Source organism: Capsicum annuum, chromosome 12 (genome assembly GCF_002878395.1).
Source record: "Capsicum annuum cultivar UCD-10X-F1 chromosome 12, UCD10Xv1.1, whole genome shotgun sequence".
Classification (NCBI taxonomy): Eukaryota; Viridiplantae; Streptophyta; class Magnoliopsida; order Solanales; family Solanaceae; genus Capsicum; species Capsicum annuum.
This window is the reverse complement of record NC_061122.1, coordinates 229,927,790-229,954,482: the sequence shown is the minus strand read 5'-3', so window position 1 is coordinate 229,954,482 and position 26,693 is coordinate 229,927,790. Positions and strand designations below refer to the sequence as shown.

The 26,693-nt window shown below is 30.4% G+C and overlaps 1 protein-coding gene and 2 long non-coding RNA genes across 3 annotated transcripts; 1 reads left to right on the top strand and 2 right to left on the bottom strand.

The window, feature by feature from the left end:
* Nucleotides 1–7,581: 7,581 nt before the first annotated feature.
* On the bottom strand, nucleotides 7,582–12,513 carry LOC107850191. Its single transcript, XR_007048494.1, has 4 exons — nucleotides 12,102–12,513; nucleotides 11,849–11,892; nucleotides 10,990–11,092; nucleotides 7,582–8,132 (listed from the first exon to the last, which is right to left on the bottom strand). It is a non-coding gene; the product is annotated as an uncharacterized LOC107850191 (long non-coding RNA).
* Nucleotides 12,514–13,461: 948 nt separating this feature from the next.
* Nucleotides 13,462–22,442, top strand: LOC107851216. Its single transcript, XM_047401312.1, has 2 exons — nucleotides 13,462–14,732; nucleotides 16,520–22,442. Exon 2 carries the CDS (start codon nucleotides 19,262–19,264, stop codon nucleotides 20,222–20,224), a length of 963 nt encoding a protein of 320 aa, XP_047257268.1. The 5' UTR covers nucleotides 13,462–14,732; nucleotides 16,520–19,261; the 3' UTR covers nucleotides 20,225–22,442.
* Nucleotides 22,443–22,628: 186 nt separating this feature from the next.
* LOC107851787 lies at nucleotides 22,629–26,589 on the bottom strand. The gene is made up of 3 exons (XR_001669165.2): nucleotides 26,440–26,589; nucleotides 23,416–25,555; nucleotides 22,629–23,096 (listed from the first exon to the last, which is right to left on the bottom strand). It is a non-coding gene; the product is annotated as an uncharacterized LOC107851787 (long non-coding RNA).
* Nucleotides 26,590–26,693: the final 104 nt, after the last annotated feature.

Here is a 26,693-nt window from a genome sequence, read left to right as displayed (position 1 = left end):
CCAACAACGGAATATCATACTTCATGGTTGCCATCCCCGAGAAAACAATCAAACAGCCTTTGATTCTAGTTTGTTAGGAATCGTGTAGAAATAAAGCAAACCACAAGCAGAAAGAAAATAAGAACACACAGATTTACATGGAAACCCCTGCGAAAAAAACCTCGGGCAGAGGCAGAGGATGTTTCACTATAATGAAAGGAGAGGAGTACAATGTGGAGAACGAGTATATTTTCTGGATGCCCAAAACAACCCACTAAATATACTTATATAATATGTGTATACAAAAAAGTGCTAGGCACAAAAAACATAAAGGTCCACAAGCCTATCGACCCAATCCCTACGCTACCACCACAGACCCCATTGAAAATCACAAACATGGGTCACACTGCGAAACTTTCTGGGCCGAATCAACAAAATTTGGGTCACAACTCTAACATCAAATAAATTGCAATAGAAGTGAGAGTAAGTGTTTGAGATGTTAAATTTGAGAATTGAACCACAATTGATTTTGATCTATATGGAGTGAAAGAACGAAGTCCAACTAAAAATAAAATGAGTGGAAAGCTTACCAAGAACTAGGGTTTGTTAGCCATGGAGGAAGTATTTTTCCAGAAATATTTTCCAATTTTTTCGAATATCGTTGGTCAAAATATTTTCTCTAAAAAAAACAGTTCATTAAAGGTGAGAAAAAATGACTTCCCTAATAAAAGTACGAAAAACAAATTTTATAATGAGATTCCATGTTCAGCGTCTCCCCTCAGGCCCCATCATCCACCCCGTGATCATCCTACTCCCGAACCCTCACTCTATAGCGTCCGTACCGTACCCCATGGCTCACCCCACCTCCATATTCTGTAGATAGATTATACATAAATGCTCTTGAGATAGTATTTCTTTTTTTTTTTCTTTTGCTTATATACTTGTCAAATACTAAAAAATAAGTAAGAAATTCACCATATTTTTTCATAAAAATATTTTTTATACCAAACACTCCCCTAGTCTATATAGGAGAAGGAAAATAAAAAGTAAGAAATAGAGGAAATGAAAGTCAAAAAACATACTCATACATTGATACATATTCTTTTACATAGTGATACACGAGATAGTGACTATATATATCATCAATATATAGTAACACCTTAGACTATATATGGCTAATTAGGAGTTCAATACCCATCCCTCATCACAATAATAATAACGATAATAATATATCCGATGTAACCTCATACGTGAGATATGAAAAAGATAAACTAACATTACACACATTTATTCAGAACGATAAATAGATATTTTATCTTACAAGTGACTCGCGAATTAAATTGGTCATTTTAAGTTGGTGCGTAACATGCTTTTGAAGATGAAAAATAACTCTTACGACATTGCGTACATTTTCTTGGAGTTAATATATGTTTGCAATCAGCATTAGTTTTACAAGGGATGAAACAACGCACATTTGGTTGTACAGTCTGCATAATCACCTGTACTTCTTCTTCTAATAATAAAGGTAAGTCTCGAAGAGCCCTCACTTCTACTGCATAACATGATTAATCAAATTATAATTAGTATATTAATAACATAAATAGCTAGAGATACATAATTTTATATCCTTCTTCTAATAGTTATGTTATGCTTTTCGATTATCAAACTGCATAAATTTTAATCAATATTATATGAAAGATTGTAACTTATAGCATCTTTTTAGTTTATATAGTTTCTGAACATGTTAATTTAAAATTTAGGGGAAAAGGTCTAAAATATACTTAAATTTTGACGAAATTTATCGTAACACGTTTCAACTTTGCGAGAATCTTATATGACCATCTTGACCATTTATTACCGCATTTCTGTAGCATATATTTACTTAGCTGAAACCTGCAGGCGCTCAGTGTGCATGTATTCACGCAGTGGTCCAGCTGATAAATATATGCCACAGAAATACTGTAAAAACTATTCTAGGGGGTTCATAGGACCCCAAAGTTAAGACGTGTTACAACAAATTTCGTCAAAGTTTAGCTATATTTTGAACCTTTTTCTCTAAAATAAAAAAATGTTAAATTGATCTACTTCAATTTATCTTCAAAGTTTAGTTAGTTTTAGTCAAATTAGCTTTCGTAAAGCAAAAATGACAAGTAAAAATGAATGGAGATAATGCTTACCAGCCAATGAAACAAGGAGAATATAAAAGAAGAAAGAGAACTTGTTAGCCATGCTTGTTGAGATGAAGAAGAGCTAATTGTGTATGTGTGTGCGGGGGGGAGGGGGGGGCGGATTTTCTTACTTGATGAAAGGCTGCACATATATAGGCTTTTAAAATTGTTTAAATATAAAAAAATATCTCTTTTAAAACTTATATTCTAATCCATTGCTAGCTAATGGGATAATGTCCCCCATATATATGTTCACTCTCTCTCTGGCTGCTAATAGTGCATATATGATGTACATTGTATATCCAAAATGACTCACTTTTATTATTAAGAGAAAAATAAAAACTAATAATTTAAATATAAAGCTCGCATACAAAAAAAAATTTAGACGTGTATTTAGCAATTAACTCTATTAAGAATTTAACTAGTTAGGATACATGCGTTGCACGTGAATTTTTATTCTTATAAAAAGATACATAAATATATAATTATAAGAATGAATTATGTGTACTATAAATTAATGCTTAAATAAATATAATATTCATTTAAATGAAGAGACAATATTAATACATTGACACAAAATTTGTATTCCAATTAAATTGAATATTTTTTGAATTTTCTAGGACAATGAATATATATTATTTAGTTAATTATATAGTATATGTCCCGGGCTAATGTGGAAAATGACTAAATATATGTGTTATATATTTCATCAAAATAAAAGAAAAAAGAAGATACTCATATTATTTTCAATATCTCTATCTAAAAAAACAAACAAATATAATAACTAAAATATGAATTATTAATATTAAGACCTTCATCAAATACTCTATCTTACATCCTTAACAAATTTTATAAAGCAGAAGATTCAAAGCTACAAAAATCTAATCTAAAATTATTTTTTTTCCTCTAGAAAATTGCTATCTAAAAAATAAAGAAATATAATAATTAAAATCTGAATGATTAAGAAAACCTTCATCAAATACTTTGGTTACATACCTTCACATTAAAAAATCTTCAATTTCTTGCTATCATTTTTGCAACCTTAGTCTTCAAGCCTTTCTCCTAATTAACAACATGTTCATGGCCATCATATGCTCTTATAACATAAACGGAAAGGGATAAATATACCCCTGAATTATGATAAATGATATATATATATATATATATATATATATATATACCCTTTGTCATACTTTGTATACACATATACCCCTATCATTGATGAAATAGTACATATATGCCCCTCACACTAACGGTAAGAGCATATGTGTGTCCAAAGTATGATGGGGGTTTATATACGTACCATTTATCATAGTTCAGGGGGTATATTTGTTTCTTTTTTAATTTTAATTTTTTAATCCTAAATAATTAACCCAAATCCACTACCCGATAAACCTATCGAACCCCATTTCAAACCAACTTGAACCGCCCTTTTTCGTTCCAAACTCGACACTCCCTCTGTTTTTTCTCTTAAACGTGAACCCAAATCAAATTGCAGTGATTGATCATTGCTTCTAGATGGTATTTACTGGTTGGAGGGAGTGGATATTAGCTCGAAGGTAGTTGGAGCTAGGATTGCGACGATGATTCGTTGGTGGAGTGTTTTTGGTTCGTCGACGAAAATTTGCTGGAAGTTGAAATTTGGTGTTGTTTTTGGGTGTTGTGGGTTAATGATTTTAAAAAAAAAAAATTAATAGTAGTGGGTGTTACTGTATTGTGTGTATATCGCTATAGGGTTAAAAAAAAATGTCTGTTAAATAGGCATCTCTTTGGTTTTTAATATGGACTGGGTTAGATAGTGGGTTTATTGGGTAAGATAGTGGATTTGAAATAATTATTTAGGATAAAAAATTAAAACAAAAAAGGATAAATATACCCCTAAACTATGATAAATAGTACACATATATCCTCCGACATACTTTGGGTATCTATATATATATATGCTCCTACCGTTAGTGTGAGGGGATATACATACCATTTCAATAACGACAAGGATATATGTGTATTTAGAGTATATATGACAAAAGTATATACGTACCATTTACTAAAGTTAGGAGATATATTTGTTCTTTTCCATGATATAAATAAAGAAATGTCTTAATTAGTTAAAAGATCAAACTTTTAGAAAAAGAATATAATGAAATTTGAGTTACGATTGATTGAACATTGAAATAACAGAAAAAGAAATAGCTAACCTCAATTTGGTCCTTTCATTTTTCTCCTTTCTAGAACAAAATGTAAAAAAAAAATCAATCTACCTAAAAACTAACGTCATATATCTAACCTCAAATTCGTCCATCAAATGTTCTCCTTTCTAAAGCTAACCTTTAAGATTCAAATCTACAAAACTCTAATTCAAAAATCTTTTCTTATCCAAAAAATCTCTATTCAAAAAATAAATAAATATAACAATTAAAATATGAATGATTAAAATTAAGACCTTCATCAGATACTCTGTCGACATACCTTAACAAATTTTTAAAAAGAAAAGATCTAGATCTATAAAAAGTATAGTTCAAAAAAATTTTTTCTCCTCTAGAAAATCTCTATCCAAAAAATGAACAAATATAATAATTAAAATTTGAATGATTAAGATTAAAACCTTCATCAAATACTTTGGACACAGACCTTAACATTAAAAAATAAATCTTCAACTCCTTGTTATCCTTTCTGCAACTTTAGTCTCCAAGCTCCCTTCTTCTCCAACAACTTTTTCATGACCATCATACACTTTTTTCACGTGAATAAAGAAATATATTCATTAGTTAGAAGTCCAAACTTTTAGAAAAGAAAATATAATCAAAACTGAGTTTCAATTAAACGTAGGAAGAAAAAAAAAACAATCTATCTAAAAGATAACGTTATTTATAAAGCTATCCTCAACCGTTCTTTTGTTTTTCTCCTTTCTAAAGCTATGTTTCTGTAAAGTTGTAGAAATTCCTTGTCAATTCTATAGTCAATATGTGCACATCCCTAAATATGATATAGAACTTTGTGTTAAAAATTGTAATGCACTACATAATTAATATTATTAAACTTAATCGATTTACATTATAAAGTTGAAGTACAAATCTATTTGAAAGACATCAATAGAAATTGTCTATGAAGTTAATAATAATTAATTATTGTAAATTTCAACAACATACAAAGATTTTAGAAAACTTATCTCAAATTACAAGCAAATTTAACTTATTAAGAGTTTAGAAAACTTATCTCAAATCACAAACAAATTTGTTTCTTTAATCATAAGATATATCAAGATTCCGTAAAAAACTTCGCAATTAGCAACTTTCTATCAAAAATGCATAATGATTTATTTATTGTAAACTTCAAGTACATACTAAAAGTATAGATAACTTACCTCAAATCACAAACAAGTTTATTTCTTTAGTCATAGATACTATCAAGATTGTAAACATCAAGAAGATGCTAAAATTTTAGAAAGCTTACCTCAAATCATAAGCAAATTTATCTCTTTAATCATAGATGCTATATTCACCCTAGAGCCATCACTATAGTCAACATATTAGAATTTGAATTCATCAATCAACTGGGCGGAGAGTTGAAATCTAGTAATTGTAACCACCAAACTCCAATTTAACGAAAAAAAACAACAACTTATAAGGTACTACTTAAACTGTAAAAATATAACAAAACTTATCCTTCATAATAAACTGTGTTGTCTTCTCAATTTAAGCATTTAAGATTAGTTTGTAAGTATAGACATACTTCAAGATCCACCCATCTATAAGTTTCGATTATGGGTGTCAAACGGGCCGGGCCGGGCCAATCCGGAACCGGCTCTTCTATTTTAATAGGGTTGAGGGCCGGTTTTAGCGCTAGACGGGCCGGGTCGGGCTAGGCCAAACAGTAAAAAAATTAAAACTCACCCTAACCCGGCCCACTTAACCTAACCCGATCAAACCCACCGAAACCGGTCAAACCCAGTCAAATCCGGTTAAAAAATCGGTCAAACCCGGTCAAAAATATAAACAAAAAACTTTCTTTCAATAGACATTACATATACCCACCTATATACATTATAAATACATTAAATAATATATATACACTATATATATAGTATATACTACATTAGAATTTAAAAAATATATACACATATACACAATTAGTCTATTACTCATATATACGCACCATTCAATGTATATATACTATTACTTATAAAATATACTACAATATATATACATTACAATATATATAGATATACTTATATACTAATTCATAAAACATATACACATGTATATGTTAAATATACAAGATATATACATGTGTATATGCACCATACAACGTATATATACTACTACTTATAAAATATACTACAATATATGTACATTACAATATATATAGATATAGTTATATACTAATTTATAAAACATATACACATGTATACGTTAAATATACACTTCTATAGAAGATATATACATGTGTATACGCACTATTCAATGTATATATACTACTACTTATAAAATATACTACAATATATATATAGATATACTTATATATTAATTTATAAAACATATACACATGTATACGTTAAATATACACTTCTATAGAAGATATATACACGTGTATACGCACCATTCAATGTATATATACTACTACTTATAAAATATACTACAATATATATGTACATTACAATATATATAGATATACTTATATACTAATTTATAAAACATATACACATGTATACGTTAAATATAAACTTCTATAAAAGATATATACACGTGTATACGCACCATTCAATGTATATATACTACTAATTATAAAATATACTACATTATATATACATTATAATATATATAGATATACTTATATACTAATTTATAAAATATATACACATATATACGTTAAATATACACTTCTATAGAATATATATACATGTGTATACGCACCATTCAATGTATATATACTACTACTTATAAAATATACTACATTATATATACATTACAATATATATAGATATACTTATTTACTAATTTATAAAATACATACACATGTATACGTTAAATATACACTTCTATAAAAGATATCCAATTTATAAAACATATACACATGTATACGTTAAATATACACTTCTATAGAATATATATACACGTGTATACGCACCATTCAATGTATATATACTACTACTTATAAAGTATACTACATTATATATACATTACAATATATATAGATATACTTATATACTAATTTATAAAACATATACACATGTATACGTTAAATATACACATCTATAGAAGATATATACACAAATATACAAAACATATGCTACTTAATATAATAAATTAATAATATTTGGTAGTAAATTAATAATATATTAGAATTAAGTTTTTAATTTAAAGTAGAAAACTAGAAATTCAATTTAAAATTTTAAATCGTTAAATGAAAAAATATAAAAAGCAAGGACTAAGGAGTGAATGAATTTGGGAAATTTTATTGATTGCAAAATGATCCAAAATTTATAATTTACATGAATGAAAAATCTACAAATTATGCATCATTTTTTCCAACTCATTCACGTTTATATTAACGGAAACTTGCATAGGATAGTCGAAGTCAACAGGGGCAAAATCATTCATTGGACTTGATTCTGCTGAGTTCTCCCATGAAGTCATAATTTCTTCAAGTTTCAACTCGTTGCTCGGCTCCGGTTTCATTCCTTGCTTTCTTCTTTCCGCTCTAATCCAATCTCTGAGTCAAATTAGAACATTCATTGCATTGCTTCCCAATGAGTGTCGGTTGTCTCCAAGCTGTTGTCGTCCCTGACTAAAGGCGCTCTCTGATGCAACGGTTGACATTGGAACATTCAAGATATCTCTAGCTAATCTTGAAAGCACAGAATATTGTGTTTCGTTACTCCTCCACCAACCCAATGTGTTGATCCGTCATCTGCGATCCTCTGGTGCCGTCCAAAGATAATATTTTAGCTCTTCCAGATAAGTTGATGTGTAAGTTCTCTCATCAACACTGTTCTAACAATTTAAATCATAAAACGAATCAAGAAAACCACTATGTGCCAACCTTTTAGAAGATGATGGCTCCTCAGGAGGATGAGGAGCGACAGCTAGAGTGATATTTGTAGGTACGGCTAAATCAAATAAATCAGTATAGTGATTATATAATTTTTCTATGTAATCCTTTGCATCAGTCGTAGCCGCTCACAAATCAGGTTGTACTTGTTCAGAATCATAGTTAGTATTTATTTCTAAGTTAGTATAAATAAGAGTACTAAAGTGGCACATATTATTATATTTCATGCACGGATTTAGCATAGCACCAACCAAGTAAATAGGGGAAATCGGGAAAAAATATTTTTTAAATTTCGTAAACATGGCGCCAACAGCTTTTTTATAAACTTCTTTATTTTTATATTCTTTGAGCAAACTAAAAATATCGGCTATATATGCCAAAATATTAAAAACAGGAGGATAATAAGCACCGGAAAATTCAACCGTAGCTATATAAAATTTTTCTAAAAACTTAACAAGATCATTAATTACAACCCAATCAGAATTATGTAGCATGCAATCAGCAGAATCAGCAAATGAACCGCAATGTTGGTTAAAAGCTAGTGTAATAGAAATTCTCTATTTATAACAAGTTTTTAAAAATTCATACGTAGAATTCCATCTAGTATCAATTTCCTCAGGCATCAAAATCGGTGTAAGTCCATTTTCTTGACATTTAACTTTAAATTCTCTAATTCTCGATCTACGATTATTTCGTTGAATAAAACCAACGGCAAGACGAATTTTTTCAATATAAAGCTCAAAAAACTCAACACCATCTTTTACAATTAAATTATATATATGACATGCACACTTAATATGAAAAATTTCAGGCAAGGGCGGAGATAACGTAAATTTTAATTTTTTTAATAGTAACCTTGTTGTTAGAAGCATTATCAAAAGCAATACGTAAAATTTTATTTTCGATACCATAATATCCGGCAATTTTAACAATAGAATCGGCAATAAATTGTCCAGTATGTTTATGATCTTTGTCATATAAAAAAACAAGAATATGTTTTTGCATCATGAAATTACTATCCATCCAATGACAAGTAACGGTTAAATAATTATTTTTATTTATAGCACGACCAAGATCAGAAGTTAGGGAAAATCTACATTGAATTTTTTTTAACAATGTTGATAAATAAAAACAATATTGTGAATGAAGTCTAAAAATATCAGACCGACAAGTAGTTCTAGGAATACCGTTAAACATAGGATTATAAAATGCTTGTATATAATGAATAAAGGCATCAAAAGAAGGAAAACTAAAAGGCAAACAATCCACAACTACCATTTTAGCTATTTTTTCCCGGTTCCTAAATTTATTATACTTCTTCGCTACGTGACCGGTTGCTGGGTCCATTCTAGTTTGCGTTGGCCCACCAACATCCCCACCACCTTGTGCAATATTTAACTCTCTTTTGAGATCTTCAGCTATATGTCTTATTAACGTACCCATACCCCCTTGCTTGCCTCCACTTCTATGCTTATATATTTGTTGACAAATATTGCATTGCACCTCAATATCTGATATACGTTCAAAAAATTGTCATGCAACACTAGTTGTTTTACAAGGTCTTAGGGCACTAGGAGGACGGGGAGGGAGATTAACCGATTCAGATCTAACGTTAGCATCTCCTACTGCGGGTGTCTCAACAATATTTCCGCATCTACTTCATTTTCTTCTTCTATACCGTAATTTTCCTGAGCTTCTACATAATCCATATTATGAGCACCTACACCTATTTCTTCCTCAAAAGGTGTACCAAGCAGTACCGGAGGCGAAGACACACGGGTATATCTACTACTTCAACTGTCTCTACCGCTAGTAATTTGCTTTTTACTACCACTATCGTTTTCGGGACAAAAAATTTTCACACCTTTAGTAGCGAGGTTTCTTAATTTATCCATAATACAAATTAAATTAAACTAAAAATATTTAAAATACACGAATATAGTAAAATTAAATATTAAATAATTAATACAATAAATAAAAATTAAACGTAAGAGATGGAACGACAATACCAAATTTTGGAAGTATCCGAAGGTTGCGACTTTAGAAACTTCCGCTCGTACTTTGTAAATGAAAAATTAAAAAATTAAAGTGAACACTTTAAGAAATTAAATATATTGAATATTTGAGAATTGAGATTTGAGAGAGTGAAAAATTGTGTGAAAAATGATTTGAAGTTGTACGGTATTTATAGAATTCTTTTTGGGATTAAAAAATATTTTTTAAAGTTATTTTTTTTTTTTAATAAATGGGCCCAAACTAGCCGTTTGGACCCAAAAACGGCTATATAGCCGTTGGGCCAACGGCTAGTTTGGCCCAAAATTCCAATTTAAAAAAAAAAAAGAAAAAAAAAGGTATCCGGGACGCGCCGGGCTTGGTCCGGGCCGGGTTAGCTGGGCCCATTTTAAAAAAATAATCGGCCCGGGATCCGAAACCCTAAAGCCCTAGGGCTTACCGGGCCGGATTAGTTACGAGGGCCGGGTTGACCCAGCCCACTTGACACCCTTAGTTTCGATCTATATTGTCATGACATTAATTTTTGCCTTCACCTTGGCAACACCAAAATCAACCACTTTAATGACCTTAAAAGAGACATTAGGTAAAATTTTATGCTATATTGATCTTGACTAAGCTAACAAAAGATACAACATGAATGTAATATTTTTGCATACTCAATTAGGAAATACAAAGCCTTTAAAAAAGGTATACTGGATAATTTAACGCTTAGTCAATCATCACTGAGTGATTCTCTTAGTTGAAAAAAATTACTACATGATACCACATATAATACTTGTACCTTTATCGCACATTCTTTGTAATGCAAAGGTCTCTTAGTATATCAATATATATTCCCACCTCGCTCTTCTAGCCTTCTCACCATTAAAATAGAGAATGATCATCTGAAATTACAGTACTAAATCACATCAACTCCGATATAATATAGATTTTCTGCATTCATAAACATAGTCAAGATTTCATACATTAAAGAATATGAACTTGAAAAAAAAATATAAATCTTTCTTGAAGAAAAAAAAACGAACAACAATTCGAGTGCTTTTTATATGAAACAAACACGAGAAATAATTCTCTCCACGAGAAATAATTCTCTCTCTCTTTATATATATATACACACACATAGATATATAACAAATTATAAACATATACTTGATCAGTAACGGGATAAGAATTAGAGAATGATTTGGCAATACTTTTGCCACATCCATTTACGTTATTCCTACAAAATATTGAGCTAAAATAACTTAACCGGATTAAAAATAGGTGAATATTTAGAAAACACAAACATAAGTAAACCATTACTAACTAAAATAAATTATAACTCACTGAAAATAAACAAATAAGCATAATACTAAAAATTTAAAAACTCAATTTTTTGTACGATGATAAAATAAGTAATTGCGAGAAAATATTGAGTTGTTGATGTAAGCTCAGCAGGTTACGAATCCATGAAGACTACATATGTAATTACTAATCTCTTCTTTTACAAAAGTATCAAATATAAGAATTCTAAATATATTCAGTTGCACAAGAAAAGTTTTTTAGAATCCTAAAAACATGGTGCATAGTTTAATATAAAGTGGTGATTAAACAATATAATGATAGAGACATTAAAATAATATAATTAAATCTAATCTTACCACATAAAAATTTTCTCAAATTCGTTCGAAAACTCATCTACCACCTGTAAATAATAACAAAATAATACAATAATAATAGAGATATCAAAATAATACAACTAAACCTAACATTTACATAAGAAAATTCCTCAAAGCCGACCAACATTTATCTGTCACCTGTAAACTACAACAAAATAATACGATAAAAGTGACATCAAAACAATACAACTAAACTTAAATTATACACACAAAAATTTCTCAAAGCCATATATACCTGAATTTCGATCTTTAATACCTTTTTTATCTTAAAATCTGCGAAGAAGCAGCAGCAGCTAGTCAGTAAGCTTAATTTTTTCCTTTTCAAGAAGTGAAATATAAGAATAGATCAAGAGAGGTTGAACAAAAGTTAGCATGGAGAAATATATATATATATATAAACATGCAGGAATGGTATTATCTTGTTTCAATTTAAAATATTGCAAGAGCTTGTAACGGAAGACGTTTAAGGTTAAGTGAAAATTAGTATTGTTACAATGTAGAAATTGCAAGAGTTTGCAACGGAAGACGTTGAAGTGAAAATTAATCTAGCAATTTTCGTTTGATGGAAAACAAAAATTCATATTGCAATTTTCGTTTGATGGAAAAAAATAATAAATATAACATCCCTTGTTTACTTGGATTCTAAGAATTTCCATTTGTAAACATATTTTTTTAACTCAAATATTAATTTAGGACTCATACATAATTTAAATAAGGAAAAATGTAGAAATATTTTTCATACGGCTCCTTTTTATATTAGGAAACCTTTTTATAATGATTTTTTCTATTTATTTTAGGACTCATGTATCTCTTTCTTTTCATATATTTCCTATCAATACCAAATTTATTTTTCATACGGTTAGGAGTCCTTTTTATATTAGGAGACCTTTTTTTATCATTCTTTTCTATATATTTTAGGACTCATATATTTATTTCTTTTCTTATATTTATTTTATTGAATTTGTAATTTAAATAGAATATGTGAAAAGATAATTTTATTTAAAGAAGGGGCAAAAAATTTAAACGTGAATTATAAGAATATTCATACTTTTAATATAATGGAGATGTTTTATAAATATCAAATAAAATTATATATAATAAATATTTATAATTTAATTATTTTTTAAATTTTTTTATAATAAAAACTTTAATGCAGCTCCCTTTTATACAAAATTATAGCACTACTAGCCCTTAGTTGTCAAGCAAAGCATGTGAAAACAGATCCATAAAATCCATTATTTTAGTGGCGGCTTTTCTTTGATACACACACTATATTTTATTTTTGTGGCATGCCAGCTAACAAGAGTTACAATGATTGATGTCTTGAAAGGGCAAGGATGAGATTGCCTTTATAAATGAGATCTAGGTTAATACGTTAAGAGTTGTGATCTAAATTTTATTAATCTGGGCCTGAAAGTTTTACGATACGATTCTATGTTGTAATTTTTAATGGAATTTATGATGATAGTATAGGGATCGAGTTGATAGGCCCAATCCCAGAGCCATCACTGATCCCAATAGGGTGCGGGCGATATAAACCTTTATTGTTAGAATCGATTTGCGTGTACACACATTAAATCTATGAAAAGGATGAAGAAAATTAGAGAAAAAGTTCTTGAGGAAAGAGAGAAATAAGTGAGAATAAATTACGAGGTAACACCCAGTGAGTAACCTCCACGATGGATGTAGACACATAATTTTATCCCTCCAAAAGATTAATTTTCACCTATTTACCTTCTTCTACCGTGTACCACCAACCGTATAATTATCCCTCACAAAAGAACAAAAAATAACAACTCCTTAACAAATTTTATTTTATTTTAACAACCTAACAACTCACCCTACCCCACCTACCCTATACCCTACCCCTACTACCCCATCCACGTGACCCCCTCACATTTCTTCTTCACAAAGAAAGCACAATACACTAGAGAAGGGGACCACAGGGATATATATCCACCTCATAACAGAATTGGAAGAGTGAGCGGGGAAGATATCATCACCATCTCACAATTAGAATGGGGGGCCCACAGTGAAAGATAAGGACATCTTCCTTTTCTTTTCTATGGATACACCTCACAACACATGTGGGATTTTTCTTTTCTTTTCTTTTGATTCAGCACATAGACACCCATATATGCGATTCCCTCACAGAAAACATCTCCATCGTCACTCATCTCACACCCACACCATTAACACACAATAGGGACACATCTGACAACCCCCATTTTTCTCCATATATTCATATACACATACAGAGAAGGTGCGCACATACTCTCCATATTTTCCACCATTACACACAGAACAAATCATCCACGCACACACACGGACCTGGGGCAGTTTTCCACATTTTTTCTTCTCTTTCTATTATATCATCATAGACCTTGAACACATACCTCAAAAACACCATTTTTTGGTTTTCTTCTTCACAATCCCCTTACGAAAAACCACCATTAACACACACAATAGAGGGAGAGAAACACGGAGAGAGAATACGATCTGAAAGAGGACAGACTCGAAAAAGGTACTGTTCCGGCGAGCTTCGCCTGAAAACAATCGGAATCCGTTCCGTCGTCTTTTTTGGTCTTCGCCGTTGTTGGAGCTCGTCGGAGATCCGGCGATTCAGAACAGCGATTGGAGTGACGGAACCCGAGCTGTCTCAATTGATTTCCATCAAATCCGGTCGAAAAACGACCAAAACAGATTCGTAGTTCTGTTCGTGCGATCGATTCAGCTAGATCAGTAGCGGGTTCCTCTTCTTCGCGCGATTTCAGAATATTGATTTGTGGTGTTTGTCGTTGGGGTTCCCATTCGAGGATCTCGATCTCAGATTTCTTTATTATCAACGATAACGAGTTATATTAAGGTCCATCTCTTTAACTCTACTCTTTCATTTTCTCGGATTTTGGTTAATGCTGTGATTTTGTAGTTGGTTGAAGTTTTAGTAAAATATTGATCGTTGTTGTGGATACTTAGGAGTGGTGTGCTTAAATGCTTGAATCTTTGTTGGATGTATATGTTTGATGTTGATTTTAGATTTTAAAAAGTGGTTTGATAATCGGAAATTTGTTAACCATGGCTTGAGGATTAAACTTGTTGATTTGGGGGTTGGGATCGAAAATTGATAATCGAATAAGTTGAAGGTTGTTTGTTTTGATTCATTACTAAATATTGTCGAATTGGATAGTATCATGATAGGTCGAGTGGGTAGGCAATCGTAGGTTCGGATAGGCGAAATTTAGGAATAAGTGTTTCGTTGGATGTTTGAATGTGGAGTTATGTGTTGAATGCTTTCTACTTTATCGCATTTGATTCAAATGTATTTATTTAGCCGGGGAATACCCCGAGGTCTTATGTACTTATTCACCGGGGAATGCCCCGACATATCATGTTGGCAGAAAATGATCATGATGAAGGGCCGCGGCGTCGGATAAGACATTGGAGCTTTAGTTTAGAATAGTATAGAATAGGATTTATATTCTTTCGCATTTTTCTACTTTGGACTGTATAACTGGACTAGACCTTATTATTTTGATTTTGGATTGTTGTTTGATGTGTTTGATGTGGTTTATATATTTGTAGTATTAAGTTAGCCGAAATGTTCCACCAAGCGACCGTGGTTGAACCACGGGATCGAGGGGTGCCTAACACCTTTTCCTCGGTCAACAGAATTCCTTAGCCGGAATCTCTGTTCGAAAATCAGTCTTACAGAGTCAAAAACAGTTTTAAAAAAGGATTATCAAAGGTGACTTGGCACACTCGATTATGTCAAGTGGCGACTCTGAGTTTTGAATGTAAAAATAATCTTTTTTGCAACAAAAATTCTTCTTTTGTCACTCAATAATAAAATTCTTTCGAAATTTAAAATTTTATCTTTTTTGGGAGTTAAAAAAAGGGGTGTGACAACGGACGGACTATTTATATTAATGACTTAGCTTATGTACAATTACATAAAGAAATGAGAATAAAAGGTACAATCTAAATATGAATATTAATATATAACAGTACGTCACATATTAATCAGGCTATACATGTTAACATTTATGTTTTTGGGCATAGGTTTATTTGTATGCACATATTATATAAGTGCATTTAGTAGGTTATTTTGTGTATTTCGAAAAATACTTAATTGAGACAATTCGTCTTTATATTGTACTCTCTCTCTCCATTATAGTGAATTCCTCTATCTGTGTCTGTGATTTTTCCTGCGAAGATTTTTACGTAAGTCTGTGTGTTCTTGCTTTTCCTTGTTGCTTGTGGTTTGCTTATTCTGTCCGAATCTATCAATATACATAAAGGGCTTTTATATTGTCGCTAAAGTTTTACTTATTATTCTTATTACCGCTATATATATACACCAATATATAATATTTTTCAATAATAAATAATAATTCAATAATAATGTATTTCAACTAATTTTTTCAGATAGTTTAGATAGTTTAGTAAATCAGTTTTGTAAAACCTACTCAATATTCCCTCTCTCTATAGTTTCTTCATTTTCTTATATATTTTTTTAAATTATTATTATACCCGGTTCATCTCTTCCTGGTTCATCTCTTCCTCTTAATTTATGTTCTTAACAACTTATTTCTTTAACCACATTCCGAAACTTTTAGTCTGGCAACTAACACTCGTTCTTTGTCTATTTTGCAGATCTATCGGACTATCAAGGCCAGAATTCTTAGGAATTTACAGATTAATCCATCGTTGTTATTAAGAAATTAAGAGGCTAACCATATACTAAGGGTAATAATTTTAGCAAAAATTTAATTTATATGATGTACAAAGTAAACATTTTTAAAACTTTCAACATAAACATAAGAACAGATAAATATTTTTGGTGGGGAAATATGTAAATAGAACTTACATGAAATAACTTGAGGAGAGGTTTTCCTTTCGGGAACCTCCTTAAGATCGAATAGAAAACTTGAAAATTTTTATTCAAACACACTTAATATTATGCAACTAGGTTTATACAAAAAGAACTAGCATGGGTAGGTTTGTTGGAAGGAAAAGTTTACACATTTTAGGAAAGGAAATATGTTGTGAGAGTTTTTTCTTGCCCTCCTTCTACAAAATCTTACGCCTTTTATAGGCAAAAACTAAATAAAGGAGTGTTCATAAAAATTACTACGTGGCCTAAACATATGTGACCGACACTAAAAAATAAAAGATAAGATAAGAAAGAATCTTAATAATGCAAGCTGGGTACTTATTGGGTCCCATCGTTACATGCATTATTATTTTCCTTCTAGACTTATTTAGACGCATGCTTCAACAGTTTTTCTTTCTTTTGGAAAGTAGTGATAAAGGAAGCACTCTGACACTGACTAAACTATTGCAAGACATAAAGTGGGCATCCCCACCTGACAATCCTATCTAATAATACAAGTTGTATGTCTTTACTATGTATCCAAGTTGTGCAGGGCGATTGAGTCGAAACTCATTCCTGAGTCATCGTCTTCGTATGGGTCCTGAGCATCTTAGAAATGTGCAAGATGACTTGCAATGCTATCATCTTCGTCTGATCTTGAAAAATTATTTTCTGCATTATTTATTTCTGGAACTAATCTGTCTAAATTGGTGGTGAGTTGTCCATCTATATGCTTATCTTGTGTTTGGTTATTAAAGAATTTGTCTAAAGTATGTTTAATTATAGTCTCTATTGTTTCACTTTTTTTTTTTTAGAGATTAAAGTCTTCCTTAAAGCCTTATTACCTGATTTTGCTAACTTATGTCTTGTGACGAACAACCTTCATCTTCATTTTTTGACAAAGTGACAGCCATTAACGGTTTTGATTTATCTTTACCGGTTACCGTTTGAACCGGACTAGCTGTACTAACATCCGGTACAGTAGATTTCTGAGCATTTAGAGGGAAATGCACACCCTTCTCATCCATTTTTTGAGGAGATGGAAAACTCTGTATCTATGTCTGTGTATTTGTATCTGTCTTGCTTACATTTGTCTGGTGGTTGAGTCTTGCTTCTAATATTTGTACCTGCTTTATTTATCTAGTGTTTTCCATGAGAAGCGATTCCTTCTAAGCATTAAGCTTCTTGAAATTCTCCGTCATAGACGAATAATGATCGTAGAAAATAATCTTTCCTGTTTCTTTTTGTAAATTGTATTGAGGTATTTGATCTTGATTTTGTCTGAGTGGTGGTGATATATAATAGTTTGGTCCTAAGTATCCTCTTGCATGATTAGTGGCCTCAGTAAAATCATTAAAACCTTTGAAAAGTGAAGTTTTAAAACCTTGTATCGAATCTAGCACTTCTAACTATGTTTGAAAAATACCATTAATTTTTTCATGAATAACTACGTAATATTTAAATTTAGGCTTACTCTTCTCTGCCATGTATTGGCATAAAGAATTCATGGCTGTCATAAAATGATTACGATTTTGTCTAGCAGTCATAAAGAATTCAGGATACTGGCAAGTCAAAATACACTCAGACAGCATAGAATAGACTGCATTCACATGTCCAGGTGGACATTTTGAATGGTTAATTATGCCATTTGGTTTAAAGACAACTCCACCCATTTTTCAACGAAAGATGGATAATATATTTGGAGAATATAAACATTTTGTATTAGTATATGTAGATGATATTAAATTAGTTCAAAAAATAAAAGAAAAAATTAAAAATACTTCAGACCTAAAAATTCCATTAAAATCAGATTATTTAATCATTCAAACAGACGGAAGTGATTTAGGATGGGGAGCCATTCTAAAAGCAGAACCTAATAAATACAGTAATAAAAATGAAGAATAAATATGTGGTTATCAGAGTGGAGCATATAAAGAAAAAGAAAACAAGAGTGCTATAGACCTAGAAGTATTAGTTATAATATATGGGTTAAATAGTTTTAAGTTATATATTCTAAATAAAGAAGAAGTTTTAGTTAGAACAGATTGTGAAGCTATAGTTAAATTTCATCAAAAAATAAATGATAAAACTAACAGTAGAAGAAGATGGTTAAATTTTACAAATACCATATCTAAGAATATTGTATTTGAACATATAAAAGGTAAAGAAAACGAATTAGCAAATCAGTTAAGTAGATTACAACTGGGAATAAATAAATAAGTTTAATCCAACTCATTTGTTTTCAGCATGAGATCAACAGGACAACCTCCTGCAGATAAAGGCAAGGGCATAACTTCTTCTCCATATTCATATCAACAGATAATGTTAGGTAATTTAAATTTTAAACCACTAAAATCTTTAGAAACAATGGAAAGAATTTACTTCGGACCATTTAATTTAATTGTTTACCCTGAGAGTAACATATCATTTAGAATAAGACCAGACTACATTCTAGATAGATCTCAAAAGTGTTTAGTAACAATATTTGGATATCTTATAATAGACAAAATCGTAATCATTTTATGGAAGCCATGAATCCTTTATGCCAGTACATGGCAGAGAAGAGTAAGCCTAAATTTAAATATTACGTAGTTATTCATGGAAAAACTAATGGTATTTTTCAAACATGGTTAGAAGTGCTAGATTCGATACAAGGTTTTAAAACTCCACTTTTCAAAGGTTTTAATGATTTTACTGAGGCCAATAATCATGCTAGAGGATACTTAGGACCAAACTATTATACATCACCATCACTCAGACAAAATTCAGATCAAATACCTCAATACAATTTACAAAAAGAAACGAGAAAGATTATTTTTTGCGATCATTGTTCATCTATGACGGAGAATTTCAAGAAGCTTCTCATGGAAAACACTAGATTAATAAAGCAGGTACAAATATTAGAAACAAGACTCAACCACCAGACAAATGTAACAAAGACAAATGCAAATACACAGACTCAGATACAGAGTTCTCCATCTCCTCAAAAAATGGATGAGAAGGGTGTGCATTTCCCTCTAAATGCTCAGAAATCCACTGTATCGGATGTTGGTACAGCTAATCAGGTTCAAACGGTAACCGGTAAAGACAAATTAAAACTATTAATGACTGTCACTTTGCCAAAAAGTGAACATGAAGGTTGTTCTTCATCAAGACATAAGTTAGCAAAATCAGGTAATAAGGTTTTAAGGAAAACTTTAATCTCTAAAAAGAAAAGTGAAACAATAGAGACTATAATTAAACAGATTTTAGACAAATTTTTTAACAACCAGACACAAGATAAGCATATGGATGGACAACCCACTACCAATTTAGACAAATTAGTTCTAGAAATAAATAATGCAGACAATAATTTTTCAAGATCAGACGAAGATGATAGCATTGCAAGTCATCTTGCACATTTTCAAGATGCTCAGGACCCATACGAAGACGATGACTTAGGAATGAGTTTCGACTCAATCGCCCTGCACAATTTGGATACATAGTAAAGACATGCAACTTGTATTATTAGACGGGATTGTCAGGTGGGAATGCCCACTTTATGTCTTGTAATAGTGCTTCCTTTATCACTACTTTCCAAAAGAAAGAAAAACTGTTGAAGCATGCGTCTAAATAAGTCTAGAAGGAAAATAATAATGCATGTAACGATGGGACCCAATAAGTACCCAACTTGCATTATTAAGATTCTTTCTTATCTTATCTTTTAGTGTCAGCCACATATGTTTAGGCCACGTAATAGTTTTTTTGACCACTCCTTTATTTAGTTTTTGCCTATAAAAGGCGTAAGATTTTGTAGAAAGAGGGCAAGAAAAAACTCTCACAACATATTCCCTTTCTTGAAATGTGTAAACTTTTCCTTCCAACAAACCTACCCATGCTAGTTCTCTTTGTATAAACCCAGTTGCATAATATTAAGTGTGTTTGAATAAAAGTTTTTAAGTTTTCTATTCGATCTTAAGGGGGTTCCCCAAAGGGAAACCTCTCTCCAAGTTATTTCATGTAAGTTCTATTTACATATTTCCCCACCAAAAATATTTATCTGTTCTTATGTTTATGTTTAAAGTTTTAAAAATATTTACTTTGTACATTACCCTTAGTATATGGTTAGCCTCTTAATTTCTTAATAACAACAATGGATTAACCTGTCAATTTCTAGAAATTCTGACCTTGATAGTCCGATAGAACTGCAAAATAGATAAAGGACAAGTGTTAGTTGCCAGACTAAAAGTTCTGGGGTGTGGTTAAAAAAGTAAGTTGTTAGGAATATAGATTAAGAGGAAGAGATGAACCGGGTATAATAATAATAAAAAAAAACGAGGAGAAATATAAGAAAATGAAGAAACTATAGAGAGAGGAAGTACTGAGTAGGTTTTACAAAACTAATTTATTAAATATATATATATATATATATATATATATATGTGTGTGTGAGCGGAGCGGTTGGACTCTGAAAAAAGAGAAAAACTACTAATAAACTCATTTAACAAGTATATAAATTTAGCCAAACACCCTCATAATATATTTTTTTATAAAGAGATTATCATATGATGAAGTTACTAATTCCCACTTACCAGCAAGTGCCACAAGGATAAGGCCAAAACAGAAAAGAGAACTTGTGAGATTGGCACTTTCTAGCCATGTTTAAGAAGATAGAAGAGGTAATTGTATGTATTTTCTTGATAAAGACACATATGTAGTCTTTTAAAATTGTTTAAATATAATTAAAAATATTTCTATCATAAAACCTATATAATTAATATTCACTATACTTGGTGTTCCATTTAGTGCACCCTCTCTCTAGTGCAAGACTGCTACTTGGCTGGCTGCTAATAAAACATCCAATGATGACTCACTTTTTTTCAAAAATTCTCTTTTATGCAATAGCTCGCAAATATGATGTGACAAGTTCGATTAAGGAGGTGTCCGCAAAAAAAATCAAATCCTTAATTTTTTTTTTTAAGAATATCACCTACTATACTAACTCATAAGTCAGCTAACACAGAAAGAGATGACCTAATCAATAGATACTTATAAGTGACAACACATACATACATTAATACATATTTTTATCAAGCATACCTATCACACACTTATTCGGAATGATACATAATCACTTACATTCATCTTACAATTAGTAACACAAAGCTACGAAACAAATACTCATAACTAACAATACATACATACATCAATAAACATTTTTATCAATCATACACATCACATATATTGAGAATGATACATAATCACTTACATTCATCTTACAAGTAACACAAAGTTTCGAAATACATACTCATAACTAACAACACATACATACATCAATACACAATTTTATCAATCATAAATGTCACAAGCTTATTCAGAACGATACACAATCACTTACATTCGTCTTACAAGTAACACAAAGTTTCGAAACAGATACTCATAACCGACAACACATACATACATCAATGCACATTTTTATCAATTATACATGTCATATATTTATTCAGAACGATACATAATCACTTACATTTATCTTACAAGTAACACGACAAAGCTTTGAAACAGATACTCATAACTGACAACACATAGATACATCATACATAATTTTATCGATCATACATGTCACATATTTATTCCGCACGATACATACTCACTTACAAATCATCTTACAAGTAACACAAAGGTTTGAAATAAATACTCACAACTGACAACACATACATACATCAATACACATTTTTATCAATCATGCATGTCACATATTTACTCAGAACGATACATAATCGCTTACATTCATCTTACAAGTAATACAAAGCTTCAAAACAGATACTCATAACTGACAACACATACATAATACATGTCACATATTTATTCAGATTTCAGAATGATACATAGTTGCTTACATTCATCTTATAAGTAAACAAAGTTTCAAAACAAATACATTCATAACTGACAACAGGTACATACATCAATACACAATTTTATATCATACATGTCACAAATTTATTCAGAACAATACATAATTACTTACCTTCATCTTACAAGTAACTCAAAATTTCAAAATAAATATACTCATAACTGACAACACATACATACATAAAAAGATCATAAATAACATTTTTATCGTACCATAAATTCAAATATTTGATCAATATAATTTGGAGCAAGACAAACTTTCCTCCTCGTAAACAAAGTTTTTCGACATTTTGAACAATTTTTAGATTGTTTGCAATCTGCATCACTGCGATAACGACCGCTACACCGTTGTAATAACTCAAATTTCGTCTTGGAGTACCATCTGCTTAATCACTTGTACTTTTTCTAATAAAGGTAAGTCTCGAAGAGCCATCACTTTAATATTTGAGGACCAAAATGAATCAACTGCACATAACATATAATATAAGATAAGATCAATCAAATCAGAAATTACAAAAGATAGTAAAGATAAAATAATAATAATTTTGATCTAACTCAAAAGTGCTTATAAGCATGGACAAAGTAACTAGAAGCTTAGTTACAAATTTTTGATCGTATTCAGTAGCTTTTGATCGAATATTCAGAATTCAGAAAATTGAAATTATGATACCATCTCTCTAATAAGTTGTAATAGCATAAGTTGAATATTACTCCTAGCTTGTGGATAAACCAAAACAAAAAATATACTTATATGATGATGAAGTTACTAATTATTACCACTTACCAACAAGTGCCACAAGGAGAAGGCCAAGAAAGAAAGAGAGCTTGTGAGATAGGAACTATCTAATCATGTTTAGAGAGTTTAAACTTGGATTGTTTTGAGAAGATAGAAGAGTAATAATGTAAGTGTATTTTTTTCTTTCTTGATGAAATACACATATATATAGGCCTTTGAAAATGTTTTAATATAATTAAAGATATATACCTCTTAAAACATACATATAATATTCACTATATACCTCTTAAAACATACATATAATATTCACTATGCATAATGTCCCATACCATATGTCCTCTTTAGTGCAACTTGGCTGCTATTAAAACATCCAATGATGGCTCACTCTTTTAGTAGAATCATTTTTGTACGATAGTTCGTAACTTATAAAGGAGATATAAATCGCATCAAGTAAGTACGATATGATGTGTTTGACTCAGAAGTCATTAGCAAGAAGAATGCATTATAACTTTTCTTACGAATACCACCTGTTGCACTAACTCGAATAACTTTCTTTACGAATATCACCTGTTGCACTAATTCGAATAACTTTTTTTAAGAATACCACTATTGCACTAATTCGATAAATTTTACGGATTATATGATCACTCATTTTTATTATTATATGGAAGAGCTTTAGGTAGAAAAGGACATAAGATTCATTATTTTAGTGACGGCTTTTCTTTGATACTTACAAGTTTTATTTTAGTGGCAGCTCGCTAGGAAGAGTGACATTAAAGTTAAAATAATAGTAAGGATAAGATTGGTTTTTAAATTATTGAAATTATATAACGAACTCATGACAATATAACTTTTTTTGTACTCTAATAATGTCAAAATTTTACGTGTAATAGACGTTTAATTAGCACTTAGTTATATATCATTTCACCATTAAAAATGTGTTATAGTGGATGAAGTTGTTTTTCTTCATTAACATCCAGTTAAATAAATTATGATTCTATAAGCTAATTTTGTCATCTCTGGCCTGAGTAGGGGTGACAAAGTTAGTTCATCGAAGTATAATGCTAAAAAAGGTGAAATCATAAATCTATGCCCTCAAAAAAAATTTACCTTAAACGACAAAACATTAAAGACTGGCACTATATTTATCAATGCACATCTCATGTCATATTTGTTTGTTTGAGCCTCAGCATAACCATATGGTCATGACACAAGAGAATCAGTTGGTTGGCTATCTGTCTTTCATCTTTTTGGTTAAGATTCGATTTTACCACCAAGATTACCTTTGCTACGACCATCAACATTGAATTTGAGTTCATCAAATAAAAGTTTCACCAAACTCATAGGTTTAGAGATCGTTTGGTCGGGAACAAGTTATCCTGAGATAACTAATTTCAGAATTAGCTATTTCGGAATTAGTTATCTCACCATCTAATGACTTATTCCATCACTATGATATAAATGATGTGATAAATAATTTCGAGACTAACTAATGTATGTCTCCAACCAAACACATGCCAAAATAATCATGTATTTTATCCCCCGAACTTTTATACTTTATATCTCACACCAAACGACACCTTAATGTATCTTAGGTCTAAGACCTTCCATTATATATAAAAAAAAATTGCTAGAGAAAGGAGGGGAAATATTGAAAGTTGATATTAATCGTATCTATGAACATATGAAGTTAAGTATAAACAAAAAAACAAAAAACTTCTTTTAGTCTTTAAATCATGAATAATAAGGAAAATTATAACCAAGCTGACATAAGAATTCTAGTTCACGCACTTTTAAAGCAGATGAAGATACTCAAACTCAATATAAAGTAACACACTAATATTTTACGTAAATAGTAACACCTTAGACTAGTACAACCATAGGCGTTTTAATATCCATTACATATATTTATTTAGAACAAAAAAAAAAAAACACTTTAATTTTAGCATATGAAATTCAAATTAAATCCTTTGATAACATCTTTTTGTTATATCATAATGATTGTGAGCTGTTCTACATTGCCTACATTCTGAACCTCTATTATTGCAATTTGCATCTGATGAACAAAGTTTGTAACATCCTTTTTTATTTGCAAGATTTGGCAGTACAATGTCCTCTATTGCTTGTACTTCAAAAGGTATGTCTCGTAGAGCCATCACTTGTATATTCGAGGACCAAAATGAATTAACTGCATGACATAACGTAACTTAAAATCAATCGAATTAATATTATAAGTGGAGATACATATATATAATTATACTATATAAATATATTAGTATGTTTGATCAAGCTTCTGGGAATAGTAAAAACTAGAAAGTGTTTTAAAAATGTTGAGATACGCATCCAGTACCTTCCTGAACTATGATCAAAGTTGCTACGACACACTCTAACTTCACGGGGATCCTACCATCCCCTAAACTCAATTTTAGCATATTTTTGTCGCTCTTTGTTCTGATGTGGCACCTTGCGTGAAGTTAAACATTGAGGCGTGTGAAGGACTGTCATGTGCCACATCTGATAAAAATATTGACAAAAATATGCTAAAATTTAATTCAGGGATAATAGGACCCTGTAAAGTTAAAGTATATCGTAGTAAATTTGATCATAATTAGAAGGATACAGCTAGATGCTTATCTCAAAAATGTTTGTTTAGGAAGTTGACTAGTTAAGGTGTTAAATAGGATCTTTTGAGTAATAAGGAAAGTTGTTTTCTAAATCAATATAAATAGAGATACATGCTTATACATTATGACAAGACTAATAACATGTTTGGTCAAGCTATAACGAACCAAAAGAGCTTCTTGAAAAGTATTTAATTTATTTTAAAGACGTGGGATATTTAGTTAAACTTAGAGAAAAATAAGTGTTTTTAAGTAAAATAGAAAAATAATTTTTTCGTGGAAAAACTTTTAAAAGTTTGATCAAATATAAATTATATAATTGTTTGAATATCGATAAAAGATTCAAATTATGTAGTTAAACGTATACCTCACTCTCTAAAAATATTTTTTGAAACAAATAATTATTTTAAAAATTTAATAAAATAGAATACAAGATATTGAAGCTACATACCAGTAAGTGTCACAAGGAGAATTCCAAAAAAGAAAGCAAGCTTGTTACTCATGTTTACAAAATTTGAAGAGCTAATTTTGTGAGTTCATTTTATTGTTTGATGAAAGGTCACATATATAGGTTTTTAAAATTATTTAAATATAAAAAATATCTACTTTAAATCTTTTTTATTATTTCATTGCTAGTGTCCCATGTGCATTCTCTCTGTGGCTGCTACTATATAAAAGCATCCAAGGATGACTCATTTTTATTAT